Source organism: Lissotriton vulgaris, chromosome 1_2 (genome assembly GCF_964263255.1).
Source record: "Lissotriton vulgaris chromosome 1_2, aLisVul1.2, whole genome shotgun sequence".
Taxonomy (NCBI): domain Eukaryota; kingdom Metazoa; phylum Chordata; class Amphibia; order Caudata; family Salamandridae; genus Lissotriton; species Lissotriton vulgaris.
The window spans coordinates 112653344-112665975 of record NC_141686.1 but is presented as its reverse complement, the minus strand read 5'-3'; the positions used below and the strand labels follow the sequence as shown (position 1 = coordinate 112665975).

Genomic DNA, 12632 nt, shown 5'->3' with positions numbered 1-12632 from the left:
TTTCCCCCAGATCCCCCAGATCCTCACAATTACAAACATCTTGATCCCATGGGCGTCCCGCACAAACCTGTGCGATCTATCTTCCCCTCCTACCCCCTACCCAATTTATATCTAGAAAGTACAAAAAGTCGAACTAAGGTGTCCCTGTCAAATAAAATTCAGATGTAGTTTCTGTTGAAGGCCGGGCCCCAAGAGGAGGGGAATCTCTCCATCCCTGAAGCCTCCTCAGCGAATCGGGGGAGTCAGTGGGAGCTCTAGCTATGAAAGAGGTGGAGAGCTCACAGTCGCAGACCACAAGCAAACCGGGGCAACCCTTCAGATAGATACTCGACCAGGGGGCCCACACATAGTCAAATCCCTTACAGGAATCCTCTACAATGTCTGCCATTCTCTCCATCGCCAGTGCCAGCCATAAACTGGCTTGCCACTGAGTGAGGGAGGGAGCCTCTGTTTTCCTCCACGCTGCTGCCAAAGCCATCCTAGCTGCCTGAGGCACAGCCACAATACAGATCGGTCACCATGCGTCTGGCTTTTCAAGTTGGGATCCCCAAGAGTGTGTGTTCCAGTGTGTCCAGAATCGGGAAGCCCAAGATCAGTTTGATTTGTGCAAGTACCTTCTTCCAGAAGGGCTTGATGTGGGGACAGTCCCACCAGATGTGACTAAAGTCACCCAGCTGCCCGCAACCCCTCTACCACCTGTCCGAGGAATTAGGGCAGATGGTGGGAAGCCTCTGGGGGTGAAGGTACCATTTGTACATAATTTTGTAATGAGCCTCCCTTAAAAACATAGAGCGATTAAACTTGGGTGTATCTCTATAAAGTGAGGACCATTGTTTCTTTTGCAATGGGGTACCTAAAAGTGCATCCCAGAACATTTGGTGTCTAGGGGCTTGATGAGAACCCAACGCCCGTATAAGTGAGTAAAGGAATGAGATAGTCACTTTTGAAGAGGCCCCGGGCTGGGCAAATTTCCCCCACTCAAACAGATGCGAAAGCATAAGACAACCCCCCTCCCGCCAAGCCTTAAATGGCCCCTCTTGTAACGCCACTAGGGGGTCGCCGTGGGAGTGCTAATATAGGCATTGCGTGGTCAATGTGGTTTGTGTTTCCACAAGAGATCCCAGATCGAATCTCCCTCTTATTTGTTGAGCCATATGGAGCCAGAGCTTTTCCGTCTCTCGCAGGGACCACTCTGTAATCACCGGCAGCAGAGCTGCCCTATAGTATCCCAAGAAGACCGGTAGGGCTGGTCCTCCCTCCTCCCTGAACAGAGTTAACACACGATTGGAGAGACTTGCTCTCTGCCCCAGCCAAATAAACTTGGTAATCATTGTTTTCAGTTCGGAGAAAAACGCCCGATCCACGGAGATCGGAAGGTCCTGGAAGAGATATAACAAACATAACCGTTCATTTATATAGCATTGACCAGCCCTATCCAGGAGAGGTAGGCTGTCCACCATCTAGCAAAATCAGCTTGAAGCTGGCGCAGCAGAGGAGGATAGTTACCTCCATAGAGGTGTTCCAACTTGGGTGTGAGTTTGTTGCCTAGATAAGTAATGTCTTTGTGCGCCCTCCAGAAGGGGATAGCCCCTTCAATAGCTCACATTGACTCCTTATGCAGCGTGAGATTAAGGAGAAAGGATTTCCAGAGGTTCACCTTGAAGCCTGAAGCCTGTTCACAGCAGGCGAGTTCAGCCTGGAGAAGTGTGGCTCAGGGGTTAGAGACGGCAGACCCGGAAGCTGAGATCGGCCCTGGACCAGGGTTCAATTCCCCGCCTCGGCGGGTCTTGGGCTCAAAAATTCCACGGACTCGATAATTCTCGCTCCGGTGCCTTCTCGACTCACGGGTTCACACTCTGCGACTCTGGGCAATAGCTTGCTTAATCTCCACAACGGCCCCTCGCGGCGGGATGCCTGGCTTTCACCTTGTGGATACCCTGCCAGGGTTATCTCACAGGGGAATACCAGGACGGGTTCCCTAAGCAAGCGCCGGGAAACCCTTTGTGGGTAGCTGTGCGCTATATAAGCTCAAATACATTTACATTCGCTGGAGAGGCACATCATCTGCAAAAAGGGATATCTTGTGTTCACATGCCAAATGGAACCCCCCAATGTCCAGATTGGAACAATTGCGCTCCGTGAAAGGTTCTATGCTGTTCTATGGTTCTATGCTGAGCACAAATAGGAGGGGGGATAGAGGACACCCTTGACAGGTGCCCCTCGAGAGGTTAAAAGGTTCCAAGGCGACCCCATTTACCACAGCCCTGGAACATGATGCACCATAATTTCTCCGGACCATTCCAATGAAGGTCTCAGCGAAGCCAAACAGACGTAGGGTACGGATCATAAAGGCCCAGTCCACCCAGTCAAAGGCCTTCTACGCATCGAGTAAAAGAAGGACCGCAGGTATGGCCTTCCTCTGTGTTTTGTCAATGATGTGAACTACTCTTCGGAGGTTATCATGGGTCTGTCTCCCCTTGATAAAACCTGCTTGGGCTTGCACGAGGAACGGGCGGCCAAGATTTTGGAATAAAACTTGGCGTCCAGATTTAGGAGTGCTATAGGTCTGTAAGAAGCGCAGTTTGAGGGGTCTTTCTCTTGTTTGGGAATGACGGAGATCAGCGCCTCACCCATCGAAGGGGTCATCTTGTGTGTAACAGCGATATCATTAAAGAGCGTCACCAGACTGGGAACTATTTACGTAGCAAATGTACGATAGAAGTGGGCATTAAGACCGTCGGGGCCAGGTGCTTTTTGGAGCTTAAGCAAATCGATCTCCTTTTGGAACTCCTCGGCTGTAATGGAGCTACTTATCTCCTCATTGGTGGGAACCTGGGGCAGGGTAAGGTCCTCCAAGTACTGGTCTTGGACTTGTGTGTCTAATTGATCTGCGTTGTACAGGGTGTGATAAAAGTCCCTAAAAACTTTAGCCTTCCCCAACTCACTCTGGTGGGAAACCCCCCTCTCATCGACTATACACCTGATGTAGTCCCGCTCCTGCCGTACTCGTAGCTGATGGGCCAATAGCGAGCCCACCTTGTTCCCTCGCTCATAACTGTGGCCTTGTAGTCATAGAAGGCCCTCCTCCACCCGCAGGCTCCCGCCGGCGCCTCATCCCTGGTGGCTCAGTGGTGGGCTATAAGTATTGTAAGTATTGTTCTGCCTGTTTCTGTCTGCTTTCCCTCTTTTTGCTCATTTGTGCTTGCTCTGTTCATCCAATTGTATTCTCTCTGTTCATCTGTGCTTGTTTTTCAGTCCATCTGATTGTGTTGTGTCCCTGTCTACATCGCTTTTCCTTCCGTTATTTGTGATCCCCGTTGTGCTGCCTCTGCTCCCCTCTGCCTCCCCCCTGAGTGAATAAAGTTGCCTCCTTGTCTTTTTTGCTTTTTTCGCTGTCCTTTCCTCCTTTCCCCGCCGCCCGCTTCCCGCTGTTTCCTGCCGCTGCGGCCCACCCCCTCCCTTCCATTGGCTCCCGCTACGCACCTCCCAGCTGCTCCTCTCTCCCTCCCTCCACCCCTTCTTAATGCAGGCCGCGCCGCTGGCGCGCCAGAGGCAAGCCCGTCTGCGCCAATCCGCGCCTGGACCGCGGCAGAACCCCTGGCCTCCTACAGGCCCATCACGCATGACAGACCTTCGATGCCACCACCCTCCTCGCGCTCAACACCGGCCGCTCGACTGCCTGCTACCAAGCCACCCCGAAGCGCACTCACGGACCATTCTCCTGCTGAAACTGCTGCTACACCAGGGCCTGAACCACTGCCTCCCACACCAGCCCAGGAAACAACAACGACCTCAAGTGCATCCTACTCAACACCCGCTCCGTACACAAGCACACAATCGAACTCTGGGACCTCCTTGACTCAACATCCCCGGACGTCGCGTTCCTGACGGAAACCTGGATGAAAGCCTCCTCGGCCCCTGACATCGCCATTGCCATCCCGGACGGCTACAAAATCATCCAGAGGGACTGTACCAACAAGCCCGGAGGAGGAATCGCCATCGTCCACAGGAACACCCTCAGAGTCACATCCAGCACCGAAGAAAATCTCAGCACAGCTGAGCACCTACACTTCCAGATCCACACCGACCCCAAGAGCACCCTCAGAGGAATACTCATCTACAGACCACCGGGTCCACGCCCAAAATTCAGCGAATCCATCGCCGACTTCGTCAGCACGCACGCCCTCGCCACCACAGACTACATCCTCCTGGGGGACCTGAACTTCCACCTGGAGAACAACAACGACAACAACACCACCACCACCCTGCTCGACAACCTCTCCAACTTCGGACTGAAGCAACTAGTGAACACCCTGACCCACCACGCAGGCCACACGCTGGACCCCATCTTCTCCGCCAGCACCAACGTCCCGGTCAGCCACACCACCACTCTCCACTGGACCGACCACCGATGCATCCACTTCTCCTACAAGAAACTCACCACACACATCCAACCGCTGCAGATCCCGGGAAGATGCTGGAGCAAAGTCACCACTGACCAGCTGACCGCCTCCCTCGCCCAGGGCCCCCCGGCCAACGCCTCGGACACCAACCCCGCCGCCCGAAACCTTACACAGTGGATCAGCAACTACGCGACACCCTCGCCCCTATCAAGAACCCTCCGAACAATCACAACAGCAGGAGAACCACCTGGTTCACCACAGACCTCAAGGACTCCAAAAAATCCCGCCGAACTCTAGAGAACGCCTGGCGCCAAAATCGGACTGCAGAAAACCTCGAGGCCCTTAAGACCGCCACACGCAGACACCACCAGCTTATCCACATCGCCAAGAGAACGGCCTTCAGAGAGCGCATAGACAACAACGGACACAACAGGAAGGAGCTCTTCAGCATCGTGAAGGAACTCTCCAACCCAAGCTTCAACTCCAATGGCATTCCCCCTCACATGACCTCTGCGACTCCCTCACAGCCTTCTTCCACCGCAAGATCACAGACATACACGACAGCTTCGCAAACCAGACGACTCCACCAGACGCAGAACCAACGCCCCCCACCGCCCTCCTCAGTCGCTGGACCCCCGTCAACACCAAAGACGTCACCCCGATCATGAACACCATCCACTTCGGCTCTTCATCCGACCCCTGCCCTCACCACATCTTCAACAAAGCAGCCACCATCATGGCACCCCACCTCCGAGACATCATCAACAGCTCCTTCGAATCTGCCACCTTCCCTGAGAGTTGGAAACACGCTGAAATCAACGCCCTCCTTAAGAAGCCGACAGCAGACCCCAAGGACCTCAAGAATTTTCGGCCCATCTCCCTGCTCCCCTTCCCGTCGAAGGTCACCGAGAAAGCAGTCAACAAGCAACTGACCAACTTCCTCGAAACCAACGGCTCCCTCGACCCTTCCCAGTCTAGCTTCCGCAGCAACCACAGCACCGAGACTGCCCTCATCGCTCCCACCGACGACATCAGAACCCTGCTCGACAACGGAGAAACCGCAGCCCTCATCCTCCTAGACCTCTCAGCTGCCTTCCACACGGTCTGCCACCGCACCCTAAAAACACGTCTCCACAGCACAGGGATCCAGGGAAAGGCCCTGGACTGGATCTCCTCCTTCCTCACCGACAGAACCCAGAGAGTCTGCCTACCCCTGTTCCACTCAGAGGCCACCAAGATCATCTGTGGTGTACCCCAAGGCTCATCACTCAGCCCGACGCTCTTCAACATCTACATGAGCCCCCTCGCCGACATTGTCCGCACACACGAGCTCAACATCATCTCCTACGCCGACGACACCCAGCTGATCCTCTCCCTGACCAAAGACCCAGTCCCCGCCAAATCCAACTTCCAAGAAGGAATGAGGGCCATCGCCGAATGGATGAAGATCAGCTGCCTGAAACTGAACACAGACAAGACGGAGGTCCTCATCCTTGGACCATCCCCCTCCATCTGGAATGACTCCTGGTGGGTCGCCGCCCTGGGCACAGCACCGACTCCCACCAACCACGCATGCAACCTTAGGTTCGTCCTGGACTCATCACACACTATGACCAAGCAAGTCAACGCCATCTCCTCCTCCTGCTTCAAAACCCTCTGCATGCTATGAAAGATCTTCAAATGGATCCCCACGGAAACAAGAAGGACTGTCACCCCAGCCCTGGTCAAAAGCCGGCTCGACTATGGCAACACACTGTATGCAGGGACAACCGGCCAAACTACGGAAAAGACTACAACGCATAAAGAATGCCTCCGCACGCCTCATCCTGGACATCCACAGCACCACCCACCTGAGAGACCAGCACTGGCTCCCCGTCAACAAGAGGATCACGTTCAAGCTCCTTACCCACGCACACAAAGCGCTCCACAACGCCGGACCCGAATACCTCAACAAATGCCTCTCGTTCTACACCCCGACTCGCCAACTCTGCTCAGCAGCCCTCGCCACCGTACCACGCACCAGAAGAACGACAACAGGCGGCAGATCTTTCTCCTGCCTCGGTGCCAAGACCTGAAACTCCCTCCCCACTGACCTCCGACTGACCCAAGACCTTCTCACCTTCAGGAGACACCTCAAGACCAGGCTATTTGAGCAGTAGCAGCACCCCAGCTCTCCCCCACCCGCCCTCAGCGCCTTGAAACCCTCACAGATGAGTAGTGCGCTCTATAAATGTACTGATTGATTGATTGGTTGATTGATAGATAGAAGGGTCTTTTCCGCCCCACTAGTGTAGATAGCTTGAAGCTTTCCTTTGATCTGAGTAACCTTATGAAGGGATTGTACCGAAAGGATTAGACTTATGGGCATTCTCTGCAGTGCAAAGCTCACCCTCGAGAAGAAGGCGTTCTCCTTTGCGTTGTGTCTTAAGCGTGGCCTCTAGCTCAATACACTTCCCCCTAATAAGTGCATTGAAGGTGTCCCAATTATTGGCTAGGAAGGTTTTCTCCGGGTCATTGAGGTCAAAAAGCTCTGTAATTGCTTTTCTTAGCTCTTCCCTGAGGAGTCTGTCTCTACAAAGGAAATTGGGAAAATATCACCTGGGGAGTTTGAAACACCGGGCAGGCCAGTCAAGATCCAGCTCTAATGGTGAGTGATCCAAGAGGCAAATCGGATAAAATTGGGATACCGCAACTGTATAGAGAAGGGACTGGCAGATGAATGTCAATCCTGGAGTACGTCCTATGCGAATGTGAGAAGGAATAATCCTGGGTCGCAGGATGGGCCGCCCTCTAGGCATCTACTAACCCCAACCCCATAAGAGCTTCTTGAAGTGTTTTGCTGAATATCCCACTGGTGCCCCCTGGTGCCCTCTAGAAGTGTGAGGTGTCCAATGCCAAGTCCCATATCAGGTTGAAGTCTCCAACCAATAAGATGTCACCCAGTGCAAACCCCTCTAGCGCGGCAAGAAAAGAGATCAGAAAGTCATGTTTCCCTGTGTTACCCTCATAAATCATAGCTATGGTGCAGACTCGACCTCGTAACTCACCCCTAACCATCCGGAACCTCCCCTCTTTGTCCGTTTTAGTGTCATGGTGAATAAATGGGACCGAGGCATGAAAAAGGAGTGCCATCCCATTTTGTTTTGTGTGTGCTGAGGAGCGAAAAATCTGCAGATAGGCCCTTTGCTTCAACTGCTGTTCCTCCTTGCATGGGAGATATGTCTCCTGCAGAGCCGCTATTTTAATCTGATGATCATGTAAGGATTTCCAGACCTGGTTCCTTTTGTTAGGGGAATTGAGGCCTTTCACATTCCATGTTAAGTTACTCCCTTCACATTACACGTCTGGTTTGTACACACCAGATGCAAAATCCATCTGTTCCTCTTTAAGATTTCTAGCCACTCTTCACGGCGTAGATGTGTCTTTATAGGATAATATTAGTATCAGAACGCTTATGTTATGTTAATTTCAATTTATATAGAGCCAAATCACCAACAGGTCTCTAAGCGCTTGCTTTGGGAACCCGTCCTGGCTTTCCCTGCGAGATAACCCCTACTGGGCATCCCCAAGGTGAAGACCAGACATCCCATCGCGGTGGGCCGTAGTGGAGATTAAGCAAGCTATTGCCCAGAGTTGCAGAGTGTGAACCCATGATTCGAGTAGGCACCGAGGCGAGAATTATCGAGTCCGTGGCCATTTTTGAGCTCAAGACCCTGCCGCGTCGGGAATTGAACCCTGGTCCCGGGTCTGACCTCTGCATCAGGGTCTGCCTCCTCTAACAAGTGAGCCACACTTCTCCACAATAAATTCGAGAATACTCTTTCGCCTGGAAGACACCGTTAAACCATTCACATTCCACAACATTATTCTTAAATTGTTAGCCATTCTTTCTGGTCATTCCTTCCCTTCCCTATACAGTGCCAACCTTCAAACCCCCCTCACTCCTAAAATACTATCACTTTGCACTAATGAGACCCATATCTTTTTATTTTTTTCCCTATCTGCGCTCCACCCTGTGCTCAAATAAACAAAAATTATCTGCTCCCCCTCCCACCCACCCTAGGGAACCCTCCCTGTATCCTATCTGGGTATTCCAACATACCCTGTTTGAGCTCCGTGCCTCTGCCTTATACAATGACTTAAAGCAGTTTAGGAATCTTTGGGTCTTGATTTTAACAAGCTCTCTAACTAAGCCCCCTCTCTCATATTGTACATTGTGTTGTTCCACATAACTCTAAGAGTTGCAGCTAAAGTCTTCGATGTACTTCCCTAATTCCCATTGGCGAGTTTGAGTAGCCTTTGAGATGTCTGACCTAATCATAAAGGACCAATCTTCTTTTGGAACTGCTTGCTCCTGAGGGCCGTTGAGAGAAATAGCTCTTTGGTTGTGTATGTGTGGAAATTGATCAGAATCTAGGCTTTCCCTTTTCTAGAGGTTTTCTAAAAGGATCACGATGTACCCTCTGAATGTCATTCTGTAGATCTAATTTTACTGTTTCTGTGAAGAATTCTGCAACCAGATCTACTACAAAATTCTTTAAATTTCCTCCCTCCATGCCTTCCGGAATGCCTAGAACTCTTAGATTATTCCTTCTGGAATTGTTCTCCAACACTTCAAGTTGGTCTCTCTGCTCCCTTTCTCCTGCCCTCAATGCAATTATTTCCTTTTGGTATATTTTTACTTCCTCCTGCAGTGATCCCAGAGAGGTTTCCATAACAAGGAGTCTTTCCATGATGTCTGCCAGCCTCTCCTCCAATCCATCACAAGCAGCTTGAATTTTAGCTTGGTTCTGTTCAGAAACAGCACCTTTTTCTTTACTGCCACATGTGGGGGCGAGCAGGATCTGGGAAACTTCTATGTCCAGAGTCTCTTATCCTTGCACAGATATGTTTTGACCTTTTGTGCTCTGACCCCCCCCCCGCCCCTATCTTCCCCTCTAATGCTCCAGCATTCGTAACTTTCCAGAAGGTTTGTATGAGGAGGGACTGCGGTATGAGCACATGTGCAAGGTACTGCACAGGGCATGAGGGGGCATTCATATATTGTCTAACAGATCCAAGGTCAATGAGCTGATGAGACCACTGTGGGGTCGTATTGCAGGAAGACTGTGTGCTGAATAAGCAGAAAAGTTTAATAATGGAATAAAATATGTTTTATTAATAAAGAAAAGTAATACATGTTATTCCACAGTTACCCTGAATTAATTTATTGGTTGCACATTTCACACACAAATGGTGATTTCTTTACTCTCTGCACACAATAATTGTATTTTTCTCCCCAACCAGATTCCTCTCCAGGTAAACAGTGCAGCGATTGTGGGCCCCAAGGATGGAATCCACCTGAAAGTAGTACCACGGTAGAACTGGACATCCACGCTTGCATGTCTTACCAAAACCAGTCATGATGTGGATTTCCTTTGTGATGTACATTGGCAGCATCTCATTGCAGGGTGGTCTCTAGAAACAACTCACACTTGCTCTGAAGCTGCTACGAATCTCTCTTAACCAGGTACAAGTAAAATCTGCTGCTTAGTTCATTGAATCCAGCTACACTTCAGCATCCTACCATGGCTGTTGCCTGTGGCCATATGGTATCATCGATCCAAGATTCCAGGATTTGTAATGCTAATTTAGCGACGGTTGTCTCTTGGTTAAGGACAGTCCCTATGAATATCCCTTCCACTGCCTTCACATCTAACAAAGAACTGCCTCATTCGGGAAGCAGGTGAACTGAATTTGCTTCAGTAGAGTATTGCCTCAGCACCTAAGTGAGCTATCCTGGTAAGAGCCTACAGTGCACGTAAGTGTCTTCTACACATTTGCGTCAGCATCCAGAAAAGACTAAGAGCTGCAACAAAAACAACCATCAAGTGAACACAGGAGCTGCTTGGAGCTGGAGCACAGGACTCTGCCATCTGGACCACACCAATGCTTTTTATAGTTCACTGCTGTTTCTTTCCTGTACTCCAGATGTTTTTATAAGGGGAGCATTACTAGGCTGCTTTCCAAAAGGGAACCGTTTTCATTCTTTGTGATGCTTTGTCTATCTATCCTTGAGTAAAACCCAGTTCTGCACCACATGCTCTGGATCTGATGGGGTACTGGACATTATCGATGATTAAAAACTAACTGCTTAATTTTATCTAAAGCTACTCAGGTAGACCTGAAAGAGGTCTTACATAGTGCCTTTTCATAATTAATTTGTCATTTGTACACAATAATTATATAATTTAAATTCCTGACTGGACATTTAACCTTCCGAATAGTTTAAAAGGTTACGCTGCATTTTTCCATTGATTGTTGCATACATTCACAGGTGTAGCTAGTAGTTGAATATTTTATTAGTCTATGAATGTCATAGGATGTTAAATTCCAGTTGCTCAGTATGATATTACAGGTACTCCAAAATGTACACCACACTTCTTGACGCCCCTGCACCCCTCCCAAGAACCATCTTAGATCCTGCCTTTTTTTCATCAAGTAACATGCTGCTGCTTCCATGTAAAAAATAATCTTTGAAAATCTTTGCACACCTTGCCAATTCCTTCATGATGCTGAAATACTGCCACATTTTCATCTGTGACAGTAAAAATTGTTCTATTTTTAGCATCTGGCTATAGACAGCCATTACTGACTGTTGTCAGAGGCTAATACTTTCCACACAGTACAGGGTCCCATATAGCGTACAACTTCCCACTGTTCATTATTCTTCTTCCACTGCCTCTCTCTTGAAATATCTGCTCACAGAACACCCACTCTCAGAGGTAATATCATCGCCCACCCTCTGCATCTTCTAACATCTACTCTCAGAGGTAATGCCTTCACCCACCCATTGCATCTTCCTTGGTGACTTCAGTTTACACAAGGGCATCACACTGATGAAGCTACCAATGTGTTTTCTTTTTTTCCTAATCAACAATGATCTCCTAAACAATGGCTTTCCCCCCAGTCGCTTCAAAGGAGTGACCCTTCACCTGATTATCTCAAAGGATACCCTACGGACTGCAGATGAGCGCATTCCGATAGAGGAGTCATATCATCTTCAGATTCCTTTAAGGATAGCCGTACTCCACCAGAGAATCTCAGGCCAAGCAAAAAACAGAGGGGCATATTATCAAGGGGGTTTATCTCCGCTTTTTTTGGCTTTAAAAGCCAAGAAAGCGGAGATAAAATTATCTCCCTATTACCTAGCTGCCGCTAACACCAGTTAGCGACAGCTAGTAGGAGATAGCGACCATCTTGGGCCCCACTTTGCATGTCAGTGATATTTATCACTAATGAGATGCAAAGTGGGCGTGCCAAGATGTTAGAGACTGAAAACAGTCGCTAACATCGCTATCTCCTATTACCAACTTTTGGAGATATTCGCGCTAAGCGCGAATATCTCCAAAAGCTAACACCTGCCCTGAGCAGTTCTTAGCCATGTTATCCAATGGGAGGTGGATAACATGGCTAAGAGCATTAGCTCGCTAATGCATGTATATCGCTGACTTTTCAGCGATATTCATGATTTGCGGCGATGTTTACCGCATCTGCGTTAAACCTTGGTAATACCAAGGTTTATTTGCGGTAAAATCGCCGCAGCGCTGCGGTAAATTTTTGTCTCTAACCAAGCAATAGCGATAATTAACCAAGCAATAGCGATAATTATCGCTATTGCTTGGTAATATGCCGCCAGAGATCCTACAGCTTCACAACACCAAGCACATAGACATTAGCTCTTTCGCTGCCGGAGCTTGGTGTACCTACTGCTATGAATCCCGGCCAGACATTAATGCTACGATAAATGAATATCACTGTTGCACGAAGATCTAGGATTTTGCTATGATGAAGATCATGAAGAAAAGACCGAAACTCTTACTTCCCTGATTCTGGAAAGATCTTTTGATGAAAGAAAACTTAAAAAGATCTGGAGACAGTCAAACTTGCTGTTTAACCTGACTCATCTAAGGGCCATCAGAAGAAGCTGTAAACTTCATATCTTCAGAACTAAACACATGAAATCACTCTGAATCCCTCCAAGAAACCCCTAAAACCTCTTTTCAAAGTGATTTAACAGTGCGATAACCTGATACTATATACTATGGAAGACAAGTGCACAGAATGTGCACAAAAAGTAAAGCTAAATGAATTTCTCCCCCCCCCCCCAAGTCTATAAACCCTGATGACCACAGGATAATTTGCAAAGCAAAGTAGACCTGCCTTATTTTGAACTAATTTGGGAAACAG

At 49.2% G+C, this 12632-nt stretch overlaps 1 protein-coding gene across 3 annotated transcripts in view; it reads left to right on the top strand.

Annotated features, from left to right (window-relative positions):
- Nucleotides 1-10643, top strand: part of TBXAS1 (thromboxane A synthase 1) — a 542795-nt gene extending 532152 nt beyond the window's left edge. For all 3 annotated transcript variants that reach the window (XM_086952948.1, XM_086952950.1, XM_086952949.1), the window contains one exon: nucleotides 9690-10643. In XM_086952948.1, coding sequence (XP_086809074.1) covers nucleotides 9690-9764 — 75 coding nt within the window. In that variant the 3' untranslated portion in view covers nucleotides 9765-10643. The remainder of the gene's footprint in view (nucleotides 1-9689) is intronic.
- Nucleotides 10644-12632: the final 1989 nt, after the last annotated feature.